Below are 24,610 nucleotides of genomic sequence, written 5' to 3'. Positions count from 1 at the left end.
TTTCCTCGGAGTTCAGTATTTGTGTGAATTTACTTCAAACTGTCTACACAGTGGTCCCCGCATCGGCCAATGCCTCAACTTGATGTCTCAGCACCCGTTGCTGTATACAGCTTGTTCGTCTTCAAGATTACTTCAAGCTTCGTCACAGCAATTAACATGTCTCTCTGATCTCTTATCACATTGTCCACTAATCCAACTGCTTCATTTCCTTGTAGATATTTTAAATGTGAGAATTATGGAAACCTTTAGTGTACTACTGAATTTAAAAAAAAATACAGAGAAGGTGTCCATGGGACAGGGATAATATCCCAGCTTATAAAACGTTATCAAAGGACTGTAAATGTGACGTCCCCCAAATTTACAATGTATCTGTGTTTGATGGTATAAAGCATAGTTTATACGATTCATTAAAATTTGATTGATGCAAAATAAAATAAGAGAACGGAAACTCAATGTTTGGACGTACGTTCCTACTTACGGACAGACAAGGTTCATTTTGTACAACACTTGATGCCTCCCAAATGCTGCAGCGGGTCATATAGAAAAATACAGATGTTTTTTTTTATTTTGAAATTGTACATACCCGACCCATTCCTGACTATCCCTACAACCCATCTATACAATGAGGTCGATCTGTTCTAGTCGGGATTAGGCTGCGATCGAGTACAGTTGATTTTGTCTAGCTACAGTAATCGAGTAAAGATGGTGTAGAGATCGTGAATTGGTCGGAATTTTCGAATACGTATTCAATAAATGGTCGGGTGTGAGTGGTGATAGAGTCGTAAAGGATTCGTGAATGGTCGAGTTTAGGTCGTGTACATTCGGATAGCAGTCGGGTAAAATTCGTAAACAGGCTCGATCAAGAATTTGATAACGCTTGGTCGTAGAAAATTGGACAGTCGGGATCATCGAGTTGATCTGATCGGCAGTGTTAACCTTGCTTAAGGTGAAACTTAAGTATAATCGGTCTTTGTATATTTGCGTTCGTTATTCATATTATGTTTTAAGATCAGTCACAGACAGAATGTAACGAGATTTAACATGTTAACGGGCGACTTATCCTCCTATTCACCCAGAATATTGGTGTACTAGCACAATACAATGTATAAGAAAAATATAAACAAACTATATAAAAAGATGCGTTCGTATCAGATCGACATAAAACAAAAATCGATTGAGTGTGAAGATGCTGTCAACTTTCACTGTAAACATTAAGGTATCGATCGCGACAGAATTCAAAAACGTAGACGTAAATGTTCGTAGCTGTAAAGCAATAATATGAATTTAATATGTTTTAATTCATAGTAAATGTCCCAAGCCAAGATCATGTTCCTTAATGGTTGTAGGGGGTACCTACCTGTCATCTTTGTTTATTTTTGGTTTCATTAGCGATAATATAACATCTTTTCATTCTTTTAAATATAACTCTTTTAATATGTTGACTGACGATTACAATCATGTTGCGTTATAAGTCTGAAATATTGTGTTGACCAATGAGTTCTATTAATAGGATTTCCAGCATCCTTATAAAATCACGATGTGGGTACAAATCGTCTCTTAAGGGTAATTCTTACTATGTGCAATTGGTTTATGATTTCAATCTTGTGAACTGACATATACATATTATTTTCTGTTGACAGTTGACTTGGTTACTGACATTTTCTTGCTTTTTTTGTAATGTGAATTTTGTGTCTATATAAGAAAAAAATATTGCAATTCTACATTCTAAAATGATAAGAATTAATTCAAATGTTTGGATCTCTAGTTAAAGATGCATTGAAATGAAATTAAGATTGTAGGTAGACTACAGATAGATTACATACCTTGTACAACTATAACTGTTTTGATACCGTAATGCCATGTTGACCCTGACCAATAGTACTTGCAGCGGTAAGTTCCAGCATCTTCATATCTAATCTCTTGAAGTATTAACGTTTGAGTTTTAAACGATGTATTTAGTTTATTTGTTTCCCATATGTAACTTGCATGACGTTGCGGCTCATCTTTACACTTTAGTGTCAAATTTGTTCCTTTGTCGACTACATCTAAAAAAAAGAGATAATATATCGGCTGTCAATTGGTATATCGAGAAATAGATCAAAATTCTGCGATAGAAACAGAACTCTTGGCAAGCTTTGACATTGGTATACGATCTGGTATACAGCGTCAGAAAATAGTGTAATGTAAGGCCACACCAATTTAATTTCTTTTTCTACGGAATTTTGGACTTCAAAATTTGGGGCGAGCGAGCGATTTGAAAATTTAAATAAAAAAATATTTAATTTGCAAATTTTTTAGGCGAAGCTTGAAAAGTAGAGGCGAGCGATTATAATATTTTTTTGTAAACATAAAATAGTAGGTTTTGACAATATTAAAGCTTGATTTATCACTTGTACTTTGACATCTCTTTAATTTCTGAAGTATTTTTTCCCTGTTCACCAAGAAATAATTAAATCTGTTCTATGTATGACATGTATGTGTGACTGACAATGAGACAATTCTCCATCCAAGTCATAATCAGTTTTGGGACAACCCCTTAATGTTATAAATATCCCTTTTACATGTTTTATGAGGGATCAATATAAGTTATAATATATTTGTTTGTAAAAAAGGGCTCATATTTTCTCAAAGAACTATATTATCTATCTGGTATTAAATGGTCAAAACATGTCCAAGAATTTTGTAATATTCCTGGACTTTAACCATGTTAACACATTTACTTTAACAGTTTAATATTATTCAAAATAAGTGGACCCCTCTTTTAGAAAAAGTTGTTTAAAATATGATGCAACTCTCCTTTTTTTGAGTACAAAATTCTAAGTTTTCAAAGGTTTTGTATAGAAGAACTATACAAATCCTTGGTATTTCTATTTTCTTTTCTACATCAGTAAAATGACCCCTTGTCCATGGTGTTTGAGGGAGAGTTGTTTTCAACCTGATATGAATAACAAACACGGGTCAAAGTACGGCCTTTTACACAGGGCTTTGATACAGACCAAACAGCAGGCTATAAAGGACCCAAAATTATTAGCGTACACAATTCGAACAGGAAAACCAACGATCTAATTTATATATCATGTATATCCAAACGGGAAAATACCAATGAACAACATTACCAAACGATAACTGCTGAACGACAGGCCCCTCAATCAATCAGGAGAGGTGCATAAACAGGCAGAGGCTATGGATAGTTTTGTTTCGCCAGCATACACTATAATTGCAGTTGAAGGCAAATCCTTCAGAAGTTCTTTGTACTTTATTCTAACAACGAACATGTTTTGATAGGGAATATAAGTAAGAGGGAAAGTAACCAATTTTTTGTTCTTTACTCCGGTATTTCCGCTGATATAGATTTATATCGGAGATACAAATCCTTAATCGGAGCACTCCCGCTTTGGATAAGTAGGTTTCATGCTGAAAGAAATATTCTCACAGATATTTACAAAGTGTGCTGGGGTGCTTTTATGTTTAAAATCGTTATATACAGGTTAGACTGTGATTTTAAAAACAAATGTTTACAAAAAAAAAAAAAAAACGGTGCGGGAAATGGACACGATTACATTTCCGGATGCGGGAAGCGGGAATATAAAAAAAAATAAAAAAATTCTGTTTTGAAAAAAATAGGTGCGGGCGGGTCCGTCGAACAAGAAATCAAATTGGTGTGGCCTAACGGATTGTAGTCAAAAATATTGGACAAATAAACTGTCAATCTAAATGGTAGAACATTATGAGCCGAGAACAAGGTATACAGATTGTACAATACTTAAAAAACGCAGATTGCTATTCACAAGTTTAAAACATATAAAGGAAACAAACATGTTTTTCATGTCGCATTTATGGTCAATATTGTTTTTTCGTTCATCCGTTCGTTCGTCCGTTCGTCCGTTCATCTGTCCCGCTTTAGGTAAATGTTGTTGTTTAAGGGAGATTTTGATTCAGTCCAATCAACTTGAAACTTTATATACATGTTCCCTATGATATGATCGTGCTAATGTGAATGCTTAATGCGAATTTTGACCATAATCTCACGGTTCACTGACCATAAAAATTATAGTGCAAGTGAGGTATCCGTGTACTATGGACACGTTCTTGTTCCATATGTTGTTTTTATTAACTACTTGTTCTTTAACAAAATAGTTCAGTATTACAAAGTTTTCTTTTTTAGTAACCATTATAATGACTATGTATTTTGCCTCTTGTTGTACATGCAAATATGTGCTATATATTATTATTATATAGGCATATTATTATTATTTAGTAAGTTAATTAGCAAAAATGAAAATATTTATAATATTTCGGATCGTTAAAGATTGGATAAAGATAAAGATTGGATACCACATCTCATAACAAGTGAATTGGGACTTATTACATGTAAGTAGATCGTTATTTATGTTTGAATTTTCAGAGTCAGGTAACACCACGTCATTCAGGATAAAAACAATGCGTTGCCTGACTGATCTTTCACTATAAATTTTGATAAAAATGGAAACAATCATATTTTTTTTAAATAAAAAAAGAAATCTTTTATCGTTGGTCGGTACTTTGCTATTGCACCATTCCGTTTTTGATTGGAGTCAAAACTAATCTTGCATTTGCGCAACTGACCATATTTTATTTGCGCAAATAATGCGTGTACATCAATGTCATTAGTATACAAAACAGTTTTACTTTACTTTTGATAGCTATTTACACCACTCGGTCTCACTGATGAGTCTGATGAAGACGAAACGCGCGTCTGGCGTCCTAAATTATAATCCTGGTACCTATGATGCCTTTTTACACCACTGGGTCGATGCCACTGCTGGTGGACGTTTCGTCCCCGAGGGTATCACCAGCCCAGTAGTCAGCACTTCGGTGTCGAAATGAATATCAATTATTAGGTCATTTTTATAAATTTTCTGTTTACAAAACTTTAAACTAAGGATTTTCTTATCCCAGGAATAGATAACCTAAGACGTATTTGGCACAACTTTTTGGAATTTTGGATCCTCTATGCTCTTCAACTTTGTTCTTGTTTGGCTTTATAACTATTTTGATATGAGCGTCACTGATGAGTCTTACGTAGACCAAACGCGCGTATGGCGTACAAAATTATAATCCTAGTACCTTTGATAATTCTTTAAATTAAAATTCATAAATGATTTTAAAACATAAGCAATGAATGTCCTTATTGGTCAGAAGTTATTAATATGGAAAGCTGTAAAATATCTTGGAGAGCAATGTACAGTCGTTAAAAAGGTGTGAGGATAGTTGACCACACCACATCGTCTTATTTGTATATGGAAAAAACCCTGTGATTTACTTACACACAAAAAAGGGTATTTCTGGTAAAGTAGTAACAGATTACACAGATAAGAAAACAAGGTGTATAAACAGTTCATAGCATTAAATGTACTTCATAATCATAGAACACATTATAATTATTGTATAAAAGTCATCAGACACCAGAACCACACTTGCACTCATAAACATCATTCACAATCCGGAGGAATACATGCTTGCTGTGTTACATATTTGTTTTTCGTTCATTGTTTTGTACCTAAATTAGCCTGTTAGTTTTCTCGTTTGAATTGTTTTGCATTTGTCATGTCGTGGCTTTTCGTAGCTGACTATGCGACATGGGCTTTGCTCACTGTTGAAAGTCGTACTGTGACCTATGGTTTTTTTTTTTATCTTTTATTTGTTTTTCAATAGTCAGGATTGTACAATACCCCTACAATCACCACCTGACTATGGTTTTATGGGTAAATATTGAAAGTTATATACAAGACTATCCATTTTGTTTTTTTAAATTTATGTTTATAATACAAGAATATAGTTATTAAAGAAAAAAAAAAGAAAATAGCTGCTCACACTCACATTTTCTCTCACTACCTACACATAGTCGCTGCAATTTTACCATTAGTATGCGTACATGTCTATATATAAAGTAAAAATCAAAATACCACTGCTCACTAAAGTACATTGTATAACTTAAAGTATAAATGATAATAAATCATGAAAAAATTGTATGTAGTGGGGACCAGAATCTATAGAATATAGATTTAGCTATAATAATTAAAAAACATTATAAACAAACTCTTAGTAATAAATCACATTAAAATTTCTGTCTTGCTAATGCTGAATTGCTCATCAAATAATTTAATTTTCTGTAAAAATGACAATCAAAAATTGTTTGCAACATTTCAATCATAAAATAAATGTTCTAATGTTTCCTCTTCCTCATTACAAAATATACAAAGACTTGTTTGCTTTTGCTTAATTATATATAAAAAATGTTTTAGTAGGTATAATTCTATGTAATATTTTATATTGAAAATTCTTTAAATATGTATCCCTACAATGTACAACATCTTTTCAAAAGAGAAAAATACTGAGACCATTCTGAGATTTCAGAATTTGTTACATCCTCCCATTTGAAAAATTTCTCATATGGGAGTATGTATATTTTATCTACAAGATCTCTGTATACAAATTTTAACTTCGAGATATAGAAAAACATAAACAGTTTTTGTTCAGTCACTCATGAAAGTGAAATAGTGAAATAATTATTCTCGTTTAGCAACAAGTTTGCATTAGTTTTGTTTTCTTGTTTAAATTGTTTTACATTGTCTTATCGGGGTCTTTTATAGCTGTCTATGCGGATGGGCTTTGCTCATTCTTGAAGGCCGTACGGTAACCTATAGTTGTTAATGTCTGTGTAATTTTGGTCTCTTGTGGACAGTTGTCTCATTTACAATCATACCACATCTATTTATATATATATATAAGCTAATAAACGTCACAAGTGAATTGTGCACTTGCAAGTGGATGATTCGACCTCATTAAATCCGTATTCATGTCAACGTCAATTGAATACTTTAGCTTGAGGAGATGGGTTATAACGCATGAACAGGACGTGTTCAGAAGTTACAAGAAAAAGAATGTTAACATTGGAAGTGAAACAAGGGGAACCATTTGGGTGACTGATTTGATCTACAAAACTCGTTCTTATACAGTTAAAAACGATAAGTAACATATCGTTTTAACCTATATTATGAAACCAAACAGACCTTGAAAAATCCAATTACACGAGTTCACTCTATATCTACATCTATGTTTATGGAAATCGTCGGAAGGTTGCCTCAATGGGTAATTGGATTACGTCTAGACTGAAATACACACAAAATGCTGATTCATACTATTCTCTCTATGCCTCGTAAACCGTTTATTTTCTATTTTTTTAATGAGGATGTTATGATTCAAATATAAGAATTTGAGTAACATCGATGAGTATTATCGACAATTAATACCCCTTTAAGTTGCAGACTGAAAAACTGTTTTAAGGTTTTAACATTGGCAATTTATTCGTAATCAGTTTTTATGCCCCACCTAGGATAGAAGAGGGGCATTGTGAAAAAAAAGACAACACATAGTAATAAATAGAACTGCTAAAACTAAAGTCGCTACCACCATTTTTATAAATTTCCTGTTTACAAAGTTTAGAACTTATAAAAAAACCAAGGAACTTCTTATCCCAAGAATAAATTATCTTAGCCGTTTCTGGCACTACATTGTGGAATATTCGGTCATCAATGCTCTTCAGCTTTGTACTTGTTTGGCTATATAACTGTTTTTATGAGACTTTTGTAGACGAAACGCGCATATGGCGTATTAAATTGTAATCCTGGTACTTTTAATAACTATTTTTGAGATTGCACTATAAAATATATCACTCCGAAATCATTCATCGTAACCATAGTGAACCATACGCTGATATGTTCCTATTTGAGATTTTTTTTTATAATTTTAAAACACATTTTTTTTGTATAAATCATCAAATACAAAAAAGCATTATACACTGGATTTGAAACTAAAAGTATCGTGCATTGTGCCACAAGACCAGCAAAATACCGGTTGGGCGTACATTAACACTGTACGGCCTAGATTTGTGGTCTCTAATTTTTTTTTATGCCCTGTATAAATACAGATGAGAAGATATGATATAAGTGCCAATGAGACAACTATTTACAACATTTAAAGTTCAAATGAAGTGTATTAATGACATACTATAGACAATCATACATTCTTCAAAAAACAATTCCGTAGTTTAGTCCATAAATGGTCCCAACGATAAAATAAGAAATAATCCAATCATGAGAAAACTGTCTCAGAATTGACAATGTCCATCTTGTCATCTCAAATACTTACGAATCTGAACAATTTTATGATTTTAGATGTAAGTGAGTCTCACTTTCAAATTACAAAATTAGTATGAACCTACTTGGTAAAAAGAATAATCACGAAAAAACGAAAAAAACAAACTTCGAGGGAATTTCAAAGTAGAAAGGCCTGGACCAAATGGCAAATAAAAAGCTCACACACATCAAACGAATGGTTAACAACTGTCATATTCCTGACTTGGTACAGGTTTTTCTTAGGTAGAAGATGGTGGATTGAACCTTATTATATAGCTAGTTGAACCTCTCACTTGTATTACAATCAAAACAAGGGGTGCAGCAGTCAACATTGTGTTATAATCTTAATCACAATAAAAACAAACAAATATTTAACAAAGAAGAACAAAAGACATCCACCAAATTTAACAACCTCAATGATTCATTTGAAAACCTAAGGAAAATCATATAAAAAAAGTCTTATTCACGATTTAGCAATAAATATTCTAAACTTTTCCCGTATATGTTACCTGTAAAATGCTTCAATCGTATGTTTTTATTTTTTTGCCGAAATAAACTATAACCTAGCGGCACAAATCAAAGATTGGAATTTTGAAAGAAAAATTGGCACAAATGCAATGGACCCTCTTATACTGATTTTTCGCAACATTAAAGATCAAGTTTCAAATATATCATGATATTTTGAAATGTGACTATCATAAATACAAAACCTGATTTTTTTCTTTAAGATTTGCATCGGATTGTTTTTTTACTTTTGTTTTTTCTAAAAACAAACTACTGCATTTGTTCCCTATGCCTCCGTCACACTATCCTGATATTGGCCCCAAATGAACGTGAAATGTTTCCAAAGGCAAAGAAACAAAAGTGAAAATAGAAAATGATTTTTCCATTTAGAGGCAGTTTGTTCTATCAGAAGTTAATACACAAATTTCAAGTATGTATTTTTTTTTGTAAATTTTGCCTTTGTCTGTCTAGTCCTTCGTTTTACTCGGTGAATGTTCCAAATGGTGAAGTTAAAATCTTCACGTCGTAAATTGTACGGACGCAATCACGAGTTGGTTGGCCGTAATGGAATAACCGTTTCACAAATGATATCGGATATGTTCCTTACGTCGTCCCTTTAAATTTTAATTTCAATAATTTTATTCGTTCTGAGGCGTACAAGAAGCTTTAAAACGCCCGGTATTTTTGTTATGTTAACGGGAACATACTTGGAACGTCACCTTGAATTTTCGTTTGATGAAACTTTACCATGAAAAATAAATTGAAATGGATAAATTTGTTTATTTTGCTGTAGAATAGAGATAAATATATTGTATCTGAATATTGGCCTTTGTGAACTGGGGATTTTGATGTCGAAAATTGAGAATATCTGGCAGTATACATAAGTTGGTCCACATGCGGAACAGCCGTTTTTGTGTATTACTGCGTTTGCGCTTCAGGTAGATATATTGTGATTTTACTGGTTGACGATAATAGGTCGTCATATTAGAATAAAAATCAACTTATTATGCAACATATTAAACTGATGATAGTAATAGAAATGAAATGCTTTCTCTTGTCTTGTTCTTGTTATAACGGATACAAGTATTTAAAGTAATGTATGCTTTCGTGGTTTAGGGGTCTATGGAATGAGGGGGTCTTGACATTATTTTCCATTTTAAAACAAGGACTTCTTTCATCAAAACAATCGGAACTACAAACCAAAAGATATTGAAAGAAGTTTCTCTCGTGCGAACAACCTCAGCAAATATAACTTTTACAGTATGTAAATAACAATCTCGTTTGTACACTCTCATCATTCAAAGTTTAACAACTACTATGGAACGCCGGAACTGTCTTATAGTGTAAATATTTAATGGGTTCTCTCGCTATGTCTTTACGTCCTGTCGTTTCTTCTTTATGTTTTGTGCAAATGTCTGTATTTCATGACACGGCATCTCTGTGTTATGTCAACTTAGTTATTTGTTTGGTCAAACAGTTGTATGATATGTCATTGCTAAACTTTGTTGTGTACAATAGACATTTCATCATGCTTTAACTACTATATATTCTGTGAATACTTCGAAACTTTACGATCAACCACCTTTACATTCTCTCATATTTTGTCTATGTTGTGTCTATTCTTCTTTTACTTAAGTCAGTTGAAAATTGCGTCCTGTCTCAAATGTGATTGTTATGCCGAATGTTCAAAAGGTTTTGTTTTGATACACCTTTGTTCTATGTAAACCTCATGATATTATAGTCTTTTGGCATTATGTTGTGTTTATACATATGTATCTCCAATGAAAAACACAATACATCATGGTAAAATTCATATGCGTTTTGCCGAACAATTGATACTCTCTGTGAGCATTCATAACGTCATGTGCAAATGCCTTTTACATTATGTGCAAACTTATACGTTTTGTGCAAACCTCGTTTACCTTATGTGCAAACATCGTTCTCCCTTAGTGCAAACATCGTTTACCCTATGTGCAAGCATAGTTTACCTTATGTGCAAACACCTATTGCGTTATGTGCATATACCTATTAAGTAATGTAGAACAACTACATCATTATGTACAAACACTATTACGTTATGTGCAAATACCGCTTACATTATGTGCAAATACCGTTTACATTATGTGCAAACACCTATTACGCTATGTGCAAATGCCTATTACATTATATCCAAACATCTATTACGTTATGTGCAAACACCTATTACGTTATGTCCAAACACCAATTACGTTATGTTCAAACACCTATTACGTTCTGGTAAACGCTTTTTTGACACAGATTAAAACAAAACGCATCAGTGATATACACTTTAAAAATTAAGAAAATTATAAGTTTTAGCTTTCTAAAAAGCTCTGAACTACTTCGCTGTATTCTTTTTCAAGGTATTATGTGTGCATCGGGTTGATGATTTAGTATTGGAAATGTTGTATTTTTATATATTGATTGATACAAAAAATAATATATAAATGTTTTGTTTTAAGGGGAAATTATGTTGTTCTGCTCGAAATGTGTGCGTTATACATCCATTCTTTTTAGTTTAAAGAAACAATATTTTATTCAAAAAGTGCATGAAATATAATTATACAATATAAATAGAGGGATTCGGAAACAAGAAAAACTTATATAAATCCGTCTCCCTTATCGTTATCCATTCTTTTTATATTTTGTTCACTTTACTTGTTCATGTGTTGTTGAAAATTGAAATATTTACAATTATACAGACACGATTCTCGAGGTGTGTCTCTCTGCCTAGATTGACAAAAGTCATAAAATACATATAATAAAATTGAGAATGGAAATGGGGAATGTGTAAAAGAGACAACAACCCGACCATAGAGCAGTCAACAGCAAAAGGTCACCAACAGGTCTTCAATGCAGCGAGAAATTCCCGCACCCGGAGGCGTCCTTCAGCTGGCCCTTAAACAAATATATATACTAGTTCAGTGATAATGAACGCCATACTAAACTCCAAATTGTACACAAGAAACTAAAATTAAAAATAATACAAGACTAACAAAGGCCAGAGGCTCCTGACTTGGGGCAGGCGCAAAAATGCGGCGGGGTTAAACATGTTTATGAGATCTAAACCCTCCCCCTATACCTCTAGCCAATGCAGAAAAGTAAACGCATAACAATACGCACATTAGAATTCAGTTCAAGAGAAGTCCGAGTCTGATGTCAGAAGATGTAACCAAAGAAAATAAACAAAATGACAATAATACATAAATAACAACAGACTACTAGCAGTAATATAATGCATTTTTGAAAACATTGTACAGGAACATTGTTTAGCAAACAAATCGTGCATATTGCAGATTAGCAATGCAAATAAAGACGTATTAATGATTGATATTTCAGTTTTCAATTTCAGTGTGAAATATATGCTTAACAAAACGACCATGAATTAATAACATTTGATCTGAAATGTAATACACATAGTTAATTTTCCGGCATTTGATGGCTTAATATCCTCAGAAGAGAACCGCCTGTAATTCTTTATCTATTTAAGCCAATAGCTGTTGCTGAATATCAGCCACATCATGAAGCAACCAAACAGAATTTATACGTGACAAGTAATTATTTCAAGATGGCGTGTATATCGACTGAAACTAAATGCTCTGCCCCGTTATTCGAAGCAAAAAAAAGTTACATGTAAAAAAACCAATGCAACCTCATTTCTTTACGGAAAATGTGCACGGGTAATAAATTGATATACAAAAAGAAGACGTGGTATGATTGCCAATGAGACAACTCTCCACAAGAGACCAAAGTGACACACGGAAATTAAGAACTTTAGGTCACCGTACGGCCTTCAACAATGAGCAAAACCCATACCACATAGTCAGCTATAAAAGGCCCCGAAATGATTATGTAAAACAATTCAAACGGGAGCACTAACGACCTTATTTATGTAATGTTCTCTTTCATCTGCACCAATCGGGTCATTTCATAGGTCCCCATATCTTGCATGCATAATCATAACATATGGTTTTGGAAGGCGCCAAATTACATCTATCAATTATAGACTTTTTACACGGTCAACACATTATATATGCATCTATTCAGATTATATTGACCGAGGACGAAGATATTTTCTCGCCACCTCTTATTTTGTATTTTTTTTTTAAATTAGCAGGGAATTTTGGCAAAACTGAGTCCCGAGCCCCCTCTTAATCAAACTGCTTATAGAACCAACAAACGCAGCTCCATCATTTTCAAATAATCTGGTTCCGCCACTGGTCATTGAATGAGAAATCAAAAAGAGAAAACAAAATTAGGTCCGTGTGTTTGTTTATCTAATGATATTTTAATGAACAGATTCTTTATTCATTTTACATCGGATGACCGTGAGGGCATTCGTGTGTATTGCTGTCGCCTTAATTTCCATTACGTTACCTTCGTTTTGAGATTGTAACCAATCTATAAACATTATAAATACGCGAACATTATCGAGTGCAAAATTACATTCCTTATAGCTTGTTCTTAATTCATTTCAAAATTCGTTAGAAACATAAATAAAGTAAAAAATCTTTAACATTTATACACACGTATAGAAAAAGTGTGTTAACGCATGCGGAAGAATATCTCAAGAACGTTTGCAATCTCCCATGCAGAGTTATATGTCTTTGTTCCCTCTCTCTGCGTGGGACGTTGAGCATTTACGGGAAAATATGAATGCCCACTCAAATTCAATCTATTAGAAAAATCGAATTATTACAGAAGAGTGTTCACCATGCACTTGCACAGCACTATTATTAATATAGTGCAATAGAATGATATGCAAATGGATGAAAATTATATATACATATAACTGTAATTTACAAATTTTAAAATAATGTATAACAAAAAAACAGAGTTTACTGATTTGTATCACTACTACGATGAGGTTGAATTTATCATCCACGCACGGACTTGTCTCAGAAAAAATGTATATCTGTACTTTAACGTCACTTTCAGGTAAATAGATGTGATTTGGTTTTCTGAGACAAGTGCTTGTGACCGTCCACAAGAATTTGCGGTCATCCGATGTTCAGTACTTCAGTACTTTGATTCATATCTTTAACATAAAGATGTTCTCAAAAAGTAATAAAACATAACAAGGGTTTCATATTTTTTACAAATGTCTTATTATCCTAATTTTATCTTGATTCATTTTGACAACTCAAATCGCATCAATGACATACTGCACATTTAAGATTTTTGAAAACTGGGAGTTAGCTTGTACTTTAAACGGATGATCAAGAGGGTTCCGAAATTCGTACAATACAAAACATGACAAGTGAACTTTCTTAATTTATAATCAGTAGCAGCAACATTACAGAAGAATTTAAGCCTTCCCTCTCGTGTTAAAGTGTCACAGTTTTCTTTTCGTTATATAGGTGATTTTTTAAAAGAATTTTGACTAAATATGTTACGTCGATTTCAAGGCGAACAAGATTGCATCAATTCAAGATTGTTTCCGTACTTTGAGGATGATTTGGATTGAATCATATGAATTTCAAGCCTCGCTAGCTATTAATTAAAAAAAAGTCTCGCTTTCACAGTAGCCGAGAAAAAGGGGGACCGATATATCTAAAAATGGCAATATTTAACGGAAACTGTCAAAACAATGTACATGTATATTTTAGAATGATAACATTTAGATCCAACAGAATATATTTGTATGAAATTTTATATTTTTTAAAATAAGATTTCTCAGGATAATGATGTGCAGCAAATCCCTTTTATGAACATTTGGCTTAATTGTGTATTTAGCTATATTTATCGAACCATTCGCGTTCATAACTAAATACATCGAAGCTTACCGTTTAAACCGTATATCCCGCAATAATATTCATTGAATTTATGACTCTCCGTTCGGAAAATAAGTTGATGTTTCTAATTTATACGACAATATTCGTTGAAATATTGAACAAAAAGAAAAATTCATATCAACAACTGTGGAATAATGTATTGATTATAAATGTACTTTGTCGGTAAACGTGAAATCTATTTGTACGAGCTTTAGAAACAGGACGAAAAGCGAGGCTTGCCGAATTTTTTCCTGTTTCGCATCGAGAACTAATACATTTTATATTTCTGACAATGTACATATGTTGTTTACAATTTACACCTGGTATTTGAGCATATTAAGTTGTTTAAATCTTTACCATTGTCTCTGATTTTTACAATTATTGAAACGCGGACTCGAAGAAAACCCCAAAATGAACTATTACCCAGAAAGAAATATCCATGTTACCGATTGATCAATATGGAAGCGGGTAGCAGGAAAATTTATTTGTACATGTACATGTACAAACAAAGCAAAAAAAATGTTGTTTACCTGTTATTTGTATACAAAAACTAGCTAATTGCAGGATAAAAGCGAAATACTTAACTGTAACCATTTTTTAAAAACTGGTGAAAAAATTAAATGGGGTAAAAAAATAAATAGATTAGCTGACTAGGCGGTATGTTTTTTTTGGTTAAAGGCCATAAGGGGATCTATTGTTGTTTATTTATTTGTCATTTGGTCTCTCGTGGAGAATTGTCACATTGGCATTCATACCACATATTTTTTTTATAGATAGTCATTTTTTTCAGAAATTCAAAGGGAAAATTGTTATGATGACCACTTTAGCCACGAAATTATTTATTTATTCTGATAGACAACAAAAGAAACGATATGCACATCACTTATATAAAAAAATAGAAGAAAACAATAACAATTTACTAGAGTATGTATTTTTTTGTATCGTTCTTGATGACACGGTTCGAAAAGTTACCGGACCAAATACATAAATCAAAGTTCTTATCTGGAGTTTCAAGTTGCGGGATTTAATTTCGAGTATGGCCAGTGAAGGTGAAACAAGGCTAATAACCCTTTCATTCAGAAGATATATGTGTATGCGTCATTTTTGTGGATAACAGGATAAGGCAGTTTTTAATATGAAAAAAAATGTTTGTTTTAGAGAAAATGCAGCTTTTTGTTACACCCTTCTACCTGTCTGATCCAACATCGGATCAAATGTTTCCAAAATCCCTGTTAGTTTAAAAACAATTGTCAGATAAGAAGGTCTGGTCACCTGACCACCACTTTTCAGGACACCCTACCGTCTCAACACGACTTGTCAGGGACGGAGGAAATAGTAAGTCTTAGGAAGGTTATTCAGAATAATATTCACAACTGTTAAGGGAAATGAACGAAAATAAAATCTTAAACATTTTGTAGGATTCCTTAGCTGCTACATGAATCGTGGGAGACGTCATTGCATGTATAGCATTAATCTAGTACACGTTTCTCGCTAGATGAAAACCCTACTGTGGGAGGGTAATAACAAATCATCATGGTCTCTTGTGAAGAGTTGTCACATTGGCTTTCGTACCACATCTTCCTTTTTATATCGTATTGTTCCTTTCGGTTGCACTTCTTAGAAACTAGAGTCGTGTCTGTATATTTGTTAAAATTTTCAACAAGTAAAGTGAACAAATTTTCAAAGCATGGATTCATGACGCACACTCTTAAAGTAGAGCAAAATAATTTCCCATAAAACTAGATATATTGTATGTATATAGCATTTTACACCAATCAATATATAAAAATCCACAGTTTGTTAGAAAGCTCAAACTTTTAATTTTCTTTATTTTCAAAATGCATATCATTGATGCGTTTTGTTTTAATCTGTGTCAAAAAAGCGTTTACCAGAACGTAATAGGTGTTTGCACATAATGTAATAGGCGTTTGGACATAACGTAATAGGTGTTTGCACATAACGTAATACATGTTTGGACATAATGTAATAGGCATTTGAACATAACTTACATGGTGTTTGCACATAATGTAAACGGTATTTGCACATAACGTAATAGTGTTTTGCACATAATGATGTAGTTTTTATACATAACTTAATAGGTATTTGCACAAAACGTTATAGGTGTTTGCACATAAGGTAAACGATGTTTGCACATAGGGTGAACGATGTTTGTACATAAGGTAAACGAGGTTTGCACAAAACGTATAAGTTGTTTGCACATAATGTAAAAGGCATTTGCGCATGACGTAATGAATGCTCACAGAGAGTATCAACTGTACGGAAAAATGCATATGAATTATACCATGATGTATTGTGTTTTTCACTGGAGATACATAAGTATAAACACAACATAACGCCAAAAGACTATACTATCATGAGATTTACAAAGAACAAAGGTGTATTAAAACAAAACGTTTAGAACATTTGACATAACAATAACACTTGAGACAGGACGCAATTATCAACCGACTTACGTAAAGGAAGAATAGACACAACATAGAGAAAATATGAAAGAATGTAAAGGTGGTTGATCATAAAATCTGAAAGTATTTACAGAATATATAGTAGTTACAGCATAATGTAATGCATATTTTACACAACAAAGTTTAGCAATGACATATCATACAATTGTTTGACCAAACAAATTACTAATTTGACATAACACAGAGATGCTGTGGCAGGAAATAAAGGCATCTGCACATAACATAAAGAAGAAATGACAGGACGTAAAGGCAAAGCGACAAAACATATTAAATATTTTCACTATAAGACAGTTCCGGCGTTCCATAACTACTGTTCTGGCTGTTCGTAAGTCCAACAGCATTCAAGATATGCTGATGAGAGAGAAAGAGATAAACAGTGTGTTGGTAAGTCAGGGCAGCCATTTCACAAACGTATGAACGGTCATCGTAGTGACCATGCATGTTACCCAGTCCTTCCTCTCAATCTTGCCATACTAAGGCAGATCTAAGTCGACTGACAAGTATCATCACACACCACACTAAGTCTTCGTCCGACAAAAAAGGAGAGAATAACGCGAGAAAGGTTTTATGTAGACAATTAAAACATTTGCACCTAAATTGACCAATAAAACGATTTAGTTTCAAATCGCGTAATGCTAAGAAAACAGTTAAATCACAAAAATACTGAACTTCGAGGAAAATTCAATACAGAAAGTCCCTAATCAAATGGCAAAATCAATACAAAAGATAAAACACATCAAACTAATGGAGAAAAATGTCATACTTGATACAGGCATTGTAGCTGGATGTGTTAGTTTTATTTCTTATGCAAAGATACGTAGCTCCATTCTAAATATACGCAGGTCACATTGTTTTGTTAATCGCATTTCCGTAGTGTCATTGTTGAAGCAATTCATTAATTAAGCGTAATTTTCAGATCTTTATATTGTTAAGATTGTGGGTTAAATTTAGACAAATAAATACATGCATAAGAATACAAGAGCCTGTCGTAATTTTGTATTATACAGGCATAGAAGGTTTATGATTTGTATAATGCTCAGCACTTGTTCAGTAAGATTTAACTTGTATTCACACTTTCATTTTTATTTATTCGATAAGCAGTTAAGCAAATATTTGTATTTAAAACTAGTTATACAAGTTTAACCAACACGAATAATGCAGGAAAAAGACAATAAATGTTTAATACGAACAAACATATAAACAATGTACGAATAATCTCTTCCATGATACATGTACAAGAACAATCTAATTAAAAACCGATCTCTCATCGCTTCTGTTTCTGATATGTCGCGTGGGAGATCTAACGAAACCCGCTTTGAGGTCACATGTGAGTGACCTCGTAGGTGTGTCTTTTTCGACCAATGAAATTGAGTCTTCCACGATCTTGGAAGTTTAACGTAAGGCAAAGGGATGTAACTCATTTTATTTACGACGAAATCGTCAGGCAAAATAATTCATAAACTTTTTTGATTGGCTTATTAATAGGTCGTCAACTCATTTGCATATCTTTATAAATTCATAACTTTTAGTTCACTCACATGTGACCTCAAAGCCGGTTTCGTTAGATCTCCCACGCGACATATCAGAAACAGGAGCGATGAGAGATCGGTTTTTAATTAGATTGGTACAATAATTAACATTATAAACCACACGCGATTTTTTCTCTCACAAAAGACTTATCAGTGACACTTGATTCAAAGAAGTTAAAAAAGGCCAATAATGCACAGACAGCAGAAATAAACTTACTCGCATTTTTATCAACATTCCTTGTCAATCATACTTCATTCTTTATTCTTTATTTCTGTATACAATTATTATAAGAATATGTATTACAATAGTCCTGTATTCAGAGTTATTACTTACATAGTCTGATATCCGAACTGTAAACGCTTCTTTTAGTTTTCCAAAATAGTCTACACCTATATGTACCGCTATCACTGCTAGTCAACTTTTTAATTGTCATTACATAGGTGTACGATCTAAAGTATTTGGACTCATTTTTTTGTAGATCAAAGAAGCTTCCGTTGTTACTTTGTCTTTGCCATAAGCAGTAAGGTGCATATTCACTATTTTTGCAGGTTAATGTTTGTTCACTTCCAATGTCATCTAGCAATATTTAAAATAAAACTAATCAATTACAACGCATAGACAATTCTGATTACAAAATGAACAAATGAAGGTTCTTGTTAAGTAATAGCATGGACATGATTCAGTCTGATAAATAATTCAGCTATTTTTGTTGAGCATATGTCTTACATATAATTAGAAGCGGATTCAATTGGTGAGTACTTTTATGTATCAATTTTAATAACCGCCTTTATCGACAGGTGCCATTTTTGAAGCAGGGACTTTTTACCTTGACAAGATTTGCCACCGTTTTTGGCACATTTATGTTGCTCAATATGTGGTATAGTTTTGTATTATTTTGGCCCCGAGCACCACCAAACAGAAACGGACTATCCATATGCGCATTAGGGGCAGACAAATTGGTACCATTAAGGTTATTAGTATCCTATTAAAACCTAATAACAAATTTTTCGCACACCATAACGATATTCTACTGCAGACAAATGGAAGAAGTGGTTTATTGCACAATTCAAATATCACTAACAAGTTAAGAAACTGTAGCGATCAACATTTGTTAAGTTACAACAGAAGAACTAGTGAAGTCATACCTTTCATAAATAAGATGTTATGTAAAGAGACCATCTCTAATAAACAAATGACTTTATACAGGGAAAAAGCCTATCAAATGTCTATCAATGGTATATTCTAATGCAATTTGGATGTAACTATTTTTTTCATTGGCTAAAAGTTGCCGTCAAATCCACGGTTGACAAGGCGTACCTAAGGAGGGACCCGCCATTTTGAATTGATTGAATCAACAAATGTTCGATTACTACTACATAATTGAAAATAAAACAACACCAACCTCGAATATGCCGTTTTAATGTAATTTTATCCCAATTTGAAGCGTACAGGTAACATAATAACCTCCAGTTTGTACGTTTTCATTTGTATGACGTCGCGTTTAGCCATGACGTCTTTGTGCCAAAATCATTCATGAAGTTTCGCGGATTTTTTTCTTTTTGTCAAATTTAGACATTTTTTTCAAGTTTTATCGTATTTTTTCTTTTTGTAATGCATTAGAATCGGAATAACAGTACTGTAGTTGAAGAGTTGCCACCGTCAATTTTGATTTGACGGTCGCAAATCTCCGTTTTACTGTCTCCGCTACGCGTCGCCAGTAAAACTTCATTTGCGACCGTCAAATCTACAATTGACGGTGGCAACTCTTCAACTACAGTACTGTTATTCCTTAATTATCTAAGTTGAAAATTCAAAGTTCCTTGGTAAATGAATATTTGAAAATTAAATAGAGAAAAAAACGCAAACGCTAACAGTTACACCTATCTATTTTATTTATTTTTTTTTCGTTACATATTTTTTTTAAATACATATACGTAAATATATGTAATAAAGATATGTAAACTTGATATGTTTTTTATGTTTTGTCTGCAATGTGCAAACAATAATTACTATTTATGTTCTTCATACACACAACTTGTGCAGAAAAGGCAATTGTTCCTTAAAGAAACTTAATGGATAACCGAAATTTCAATTATCATAAACTCAGGATTCGGCAAGTAATACAATAGGATATTAAGAGTACTGCTAGTGTGACAGGAACAGCATAGCTTACCATACTGGAGTTTAAACCTTGTTTTTGGTGAGAATAATTTTGCTTCATTTTTAAGTTTTGCTTTGTAGTATCTAGTCTCTGTTGTTTGTCTTTTCTGGGTGCAGTGTTGTTATATTTTTCACTTGCTTACTTCTTTTTCTTTTGTATCTTATTATTTTTTATTTCATCCTTGATGCTACAAGAAAGACAAAATCTCAGAGATTTTGTTTAGCTTCAATCAACGACTGTTAGCATTTGAACACTATGTCAACAGGAGTATCGATTCCAACGTAACGTAAAAAGCGATATTATATATATGCTTAATGAAATCGAAATAGTTTATTGGCCCTAGGACACTTACAAAAAGTGTAACGAATATTTCCTGATTTTCTTATTAAACTACTTTTTATTTTAAAATTTAATTTTGTGGACAGTAGCAACCAAATATATTAAGATATTTAATCTTTAATTGTGAAAAATAAAAAGATAATGATTATAAAGCAACTGAAATATTATCTTCTTTTTTATGTCAATGGTGTAAGGTTGATGATTCGAATGGACTGAATTAAACACTGCACTGAAATTAATTAGGACAATATCAGTCAATCAAATAGCGATAAAATTACTCTAAATCAAGTTAATAAAGAGTATGGAGATAAAATATAGTAAATGCGATTATAATTGCAAAAGTTTAAAAGTCATCGTGGCTAGTTAATGGATAGTTACAGTGAATCATGTTTCTCCGTTCTAGTGATAATCATGTGTATTCTTTAATGTTTGGTATTCAAATATAATACAATATATTACTGAATTTAAATATGGTTAGGATTAAAACAAACCTGCAATAACAAATGATATTATTATAAAACACAGATATAACGTTACATCCATCATGAAATCCATACCAATCTACAAATGTTGTTGAAAAGAGAGAAAAGCTTCATCTTTGAGGAAGTTACTGTGTGAATTAGCTATAAAGTGTACATTTCCTGTTGTCCAAAGTATGTATTAAGCCTGTCAATGTTTATTCATGTACTTCATCGATAACCACGAATACATATGATTCACATTTTACCTACCTTCTGGTTACAAAATATAACTTCTATGTTCCATCTCAAAGAGACACAACTTGCGAGTTTTACTAGAATTAATACACATCGAAAGGGGTCAGATAAGTTCTTGGAAGGACCATATAATTTTGAATGATGAAAAGATTCACTATTAAACATTACATTTATATTATTGATAAATGCTATCAATGTATAATCAGTGTTCTTTCTTACCAGAAATCATGCACATACAAAAAATCACAGAGCACGGGAATTAAGTGTAGTGTAAAAGTAAAAGAAGAGTACATGCAATAATTTTATTTATGCTATAATGCTGACGAATAAGTATTTTTGTGCGGAAAAGTATGACTAAGGATTTTTCTGGTTTTTTTTCATTTTACCAATTGACGACTATTCAAGAATCGGGTGTTATTAGACGAAAATATATATTTATTTATTATGGACTTTTTACGAGGTCAGAACGTCAATATAATCAAACAGGTTCATATATAACGTATTGACTGAGTGAAAGTCTTCAATTTTTATTTATCATATACCTAGCATTGATATGATAGCTTTTGCATATGTGTAATGAGCGGTAATACACAAGCCATAATTTCCCAACCGGGCTGATAACCCATATCAGGTGCATCTCGTGCACAAAACCCATAATAGTGCCTCTCGTGCAAGTTACTTCCGGTGTTTCCGGTATCGGTTTTTTTACTCTTCCATTGTGACGTCAGATATTTTTGATGACGATGTCAAAATTTACGAGAACTTTTGTGGGGATAGTTTAGTACTTGCTAACAAATGCCATTGGCAATTAGGAATCATTTTATGGTACAACAAATATGGAATAGTAATGATCATAAAATTCTTCAAAAATTTCAATGTTTCAAAATGCCTCTATAAGAAATGTTACCATGAATATATAAGGAGGTAGTGATGCTGTTGTTGGAAAACTATAGTATATTTGATTCATAATTTAACTTCTTTATAACGTTTTTGACTGTTTTAGTTATTGCATTTGTTAATATGCCTTTCATAAAACTATTGTCTTAAGTATATGATAAAGCGATTAATACATGGCCTTTTCCATATCAGCCTGGGTATCATCCCTCGACTCCGTCTCGGGCTGATATGGTGGTCTCGGGATGATACCCAGGCTAATATGGAAAAGGCCATGTATTAATCTCTATATTACATATGTAAATCATGTTTTAGGAAAATAGCGTTAAATGTTCCTTCTGTGTATTTTTAAATTGTATATTGCAAGAATTTTAACATGCATTTTATCAAAATTACCATATTTTTGAACAATTTCATAGCCTATTGCGTTAGCTTTCTTGTATTCTTAGCGTCTGCATTTAACATAAAAATCTTGGTATCTTCGTCTGATAAACAATTTTTCTTCTCGTCGGCGCTTCATCCATTGTTTATATGTGTGACGTCATGACGTCATAAATCTAAATTAAGCAAGGTTTTCTGATATTAACCGTCAATATACATACAAATAGAAACATAGCTTCAATATAACTAAAAATAGAAACAAGGCTGTCATATATCTGAGTTCGTTTTGTTTTGTTATTAACCGACCAAATTACATTGTACCATGGGAAAGTAAGAAAAAAGTGTTAACATACAAATAAAATAAAATGAATACATAAAACATCCTCTTCATACACATACGCATCATGAGTGGCAGATGCAATTGAGATCTTTAATATCTTAGGACACTGTAGTAATTTACAACCGGTCTCATTCCGTTTGAAGTTCGTGCAATTTTTTCGGTGTTATTTTATGTATATGCATTAGTATCTTCTTTAAAGGATAATGAGATTTAAAAATCGAAAACAGCAAATTGGTCTACTATTTATGTGATTAAATAGTCATCAATGTTTTAATTGATTAAATAGTTAAGTTGAATATCAGGCAATATATATGTCCATTTTCACTGCACTACATTTTTGTGAAGGGAACAGCTGAAGCCCGCTTAAGGGTGCAAACATTGCGTGCTATATTCAAGACTAAATGGTGGTAATCGGATGTTTTCTCTGCACATTGTTCGGGTTATTGTCTCTTTGACACATTCCTCATTTCCATTATCAGTTTTATTCTCTGTTTATAATTCTCATTAGTACAATCATACATACATTTTATTAATTAAAAGTTCTTAGTTTTTAATCTTCCTCTTTCCTTCTACGTTATCTATGTACGAGCTAGTCCTTCAATCAAAAACGTTTTTTCATAAGCATATCAAACATTTCATCTAAAACGGAACAGTTCTATAAGGACATTAGTCCGAACAAAAGTATAAACTTGATTAACTTCCCTGTGGTTTTTACAAGTTCATCACTACTAACAGTGGGTTTAACTTGTTTGAAGTGTTGTCAATCCTAACATTTAAAGTGTTTCCTTCTCTACACAATCATAGATACGATGCTTGAAATAGTTTACATTTGATGTTTAATGCAATATAGAATAAAACGGAAAATAAGTAATTCACATTATTGATTGGTATAATTTTCATCTCTAATCAACAGTTTTGGAAAACAATAAAGTGTTAAAAACCAAATAATGAAAAATTCATCTTGAAGCTGATGACCTGTTATAATGGTTCTGTTTTTTTATGATTTTCAAGCGGATATCTTTGTTATTATTTTAAGGTTTTTTGATTATTTAATGAGAATATGTTCTTCTGTAACCATCTTTTCCTCATCATTTCAATATATATCAAGCAGGCAAATATAGAAATAAAGAATTAGTTTTGAAAAAAAAAGAAAGCGAAAACGTTTTACACTATTTGTGTGGCCATTGGTAGCCCTAAAGCTAAAATAGAAATTGGAAAATGTTGTATGATTGCAAATGAGACAACTCTTCACAAAAAGGTTTAACAACTGTAGGTACCACACTGTCTTCAACA

General features: G+C 32.5%; 1 protein-coding gene across 1 annotated transcript in view; it reads right to left on the bottom strand.

The window, feature by feature from the left end:
- LOC143082228 (cell adhesion molecule DSCAML1-like) overlaps positions 1-21,560 on the bottom strand; it is a 67,462-nt gene extending 45,902 nt beyond the window's left edge. Inside the window, exons 1-3 of the mRNA XM_076257812.1 lie at positions 21,478-21,560; positions 18,820-19,062; positions 1,824-2,045 (exon numbers count right to left, since the gene is read on the bottom strand). Coding sequence (XP_076113927.1) covers positions 1,824-2,045; positions 18,820-19,062; positions 21,478-21,541 — 529 coding nt within the window. The 5' untranslated portion in view covers positions 21,542-21,560. The remainder of the gene's footprint in view (positions 1-1,823; positions 2,046-18,819; positions 19,063-21,477) is intronic.
- Between the last annotated feature and the right edge of the window lie 3,050 nt (positions 21,561-24,610).

This window comes from Mytilus galloprovincialis, chromosome 7 (assembly GCF_965363235.1).
Source record: "Mytilus galloprovincialis chromosome 7, xbMytGall1.hap1.1, whole genome shotgun sequence".
Lineage (NCBI taxonomy): Eukaryota > Metazoa > Mollusca > Bivalvia > Mytilida > Mytilidae > Mytilus > Mytilus galloprovincialis.
The sequence above is the reverse complement of the archived record's forward strand: the minus strand, read 5'-3'. Positions and strand labels throughout refer to the sequence as shown.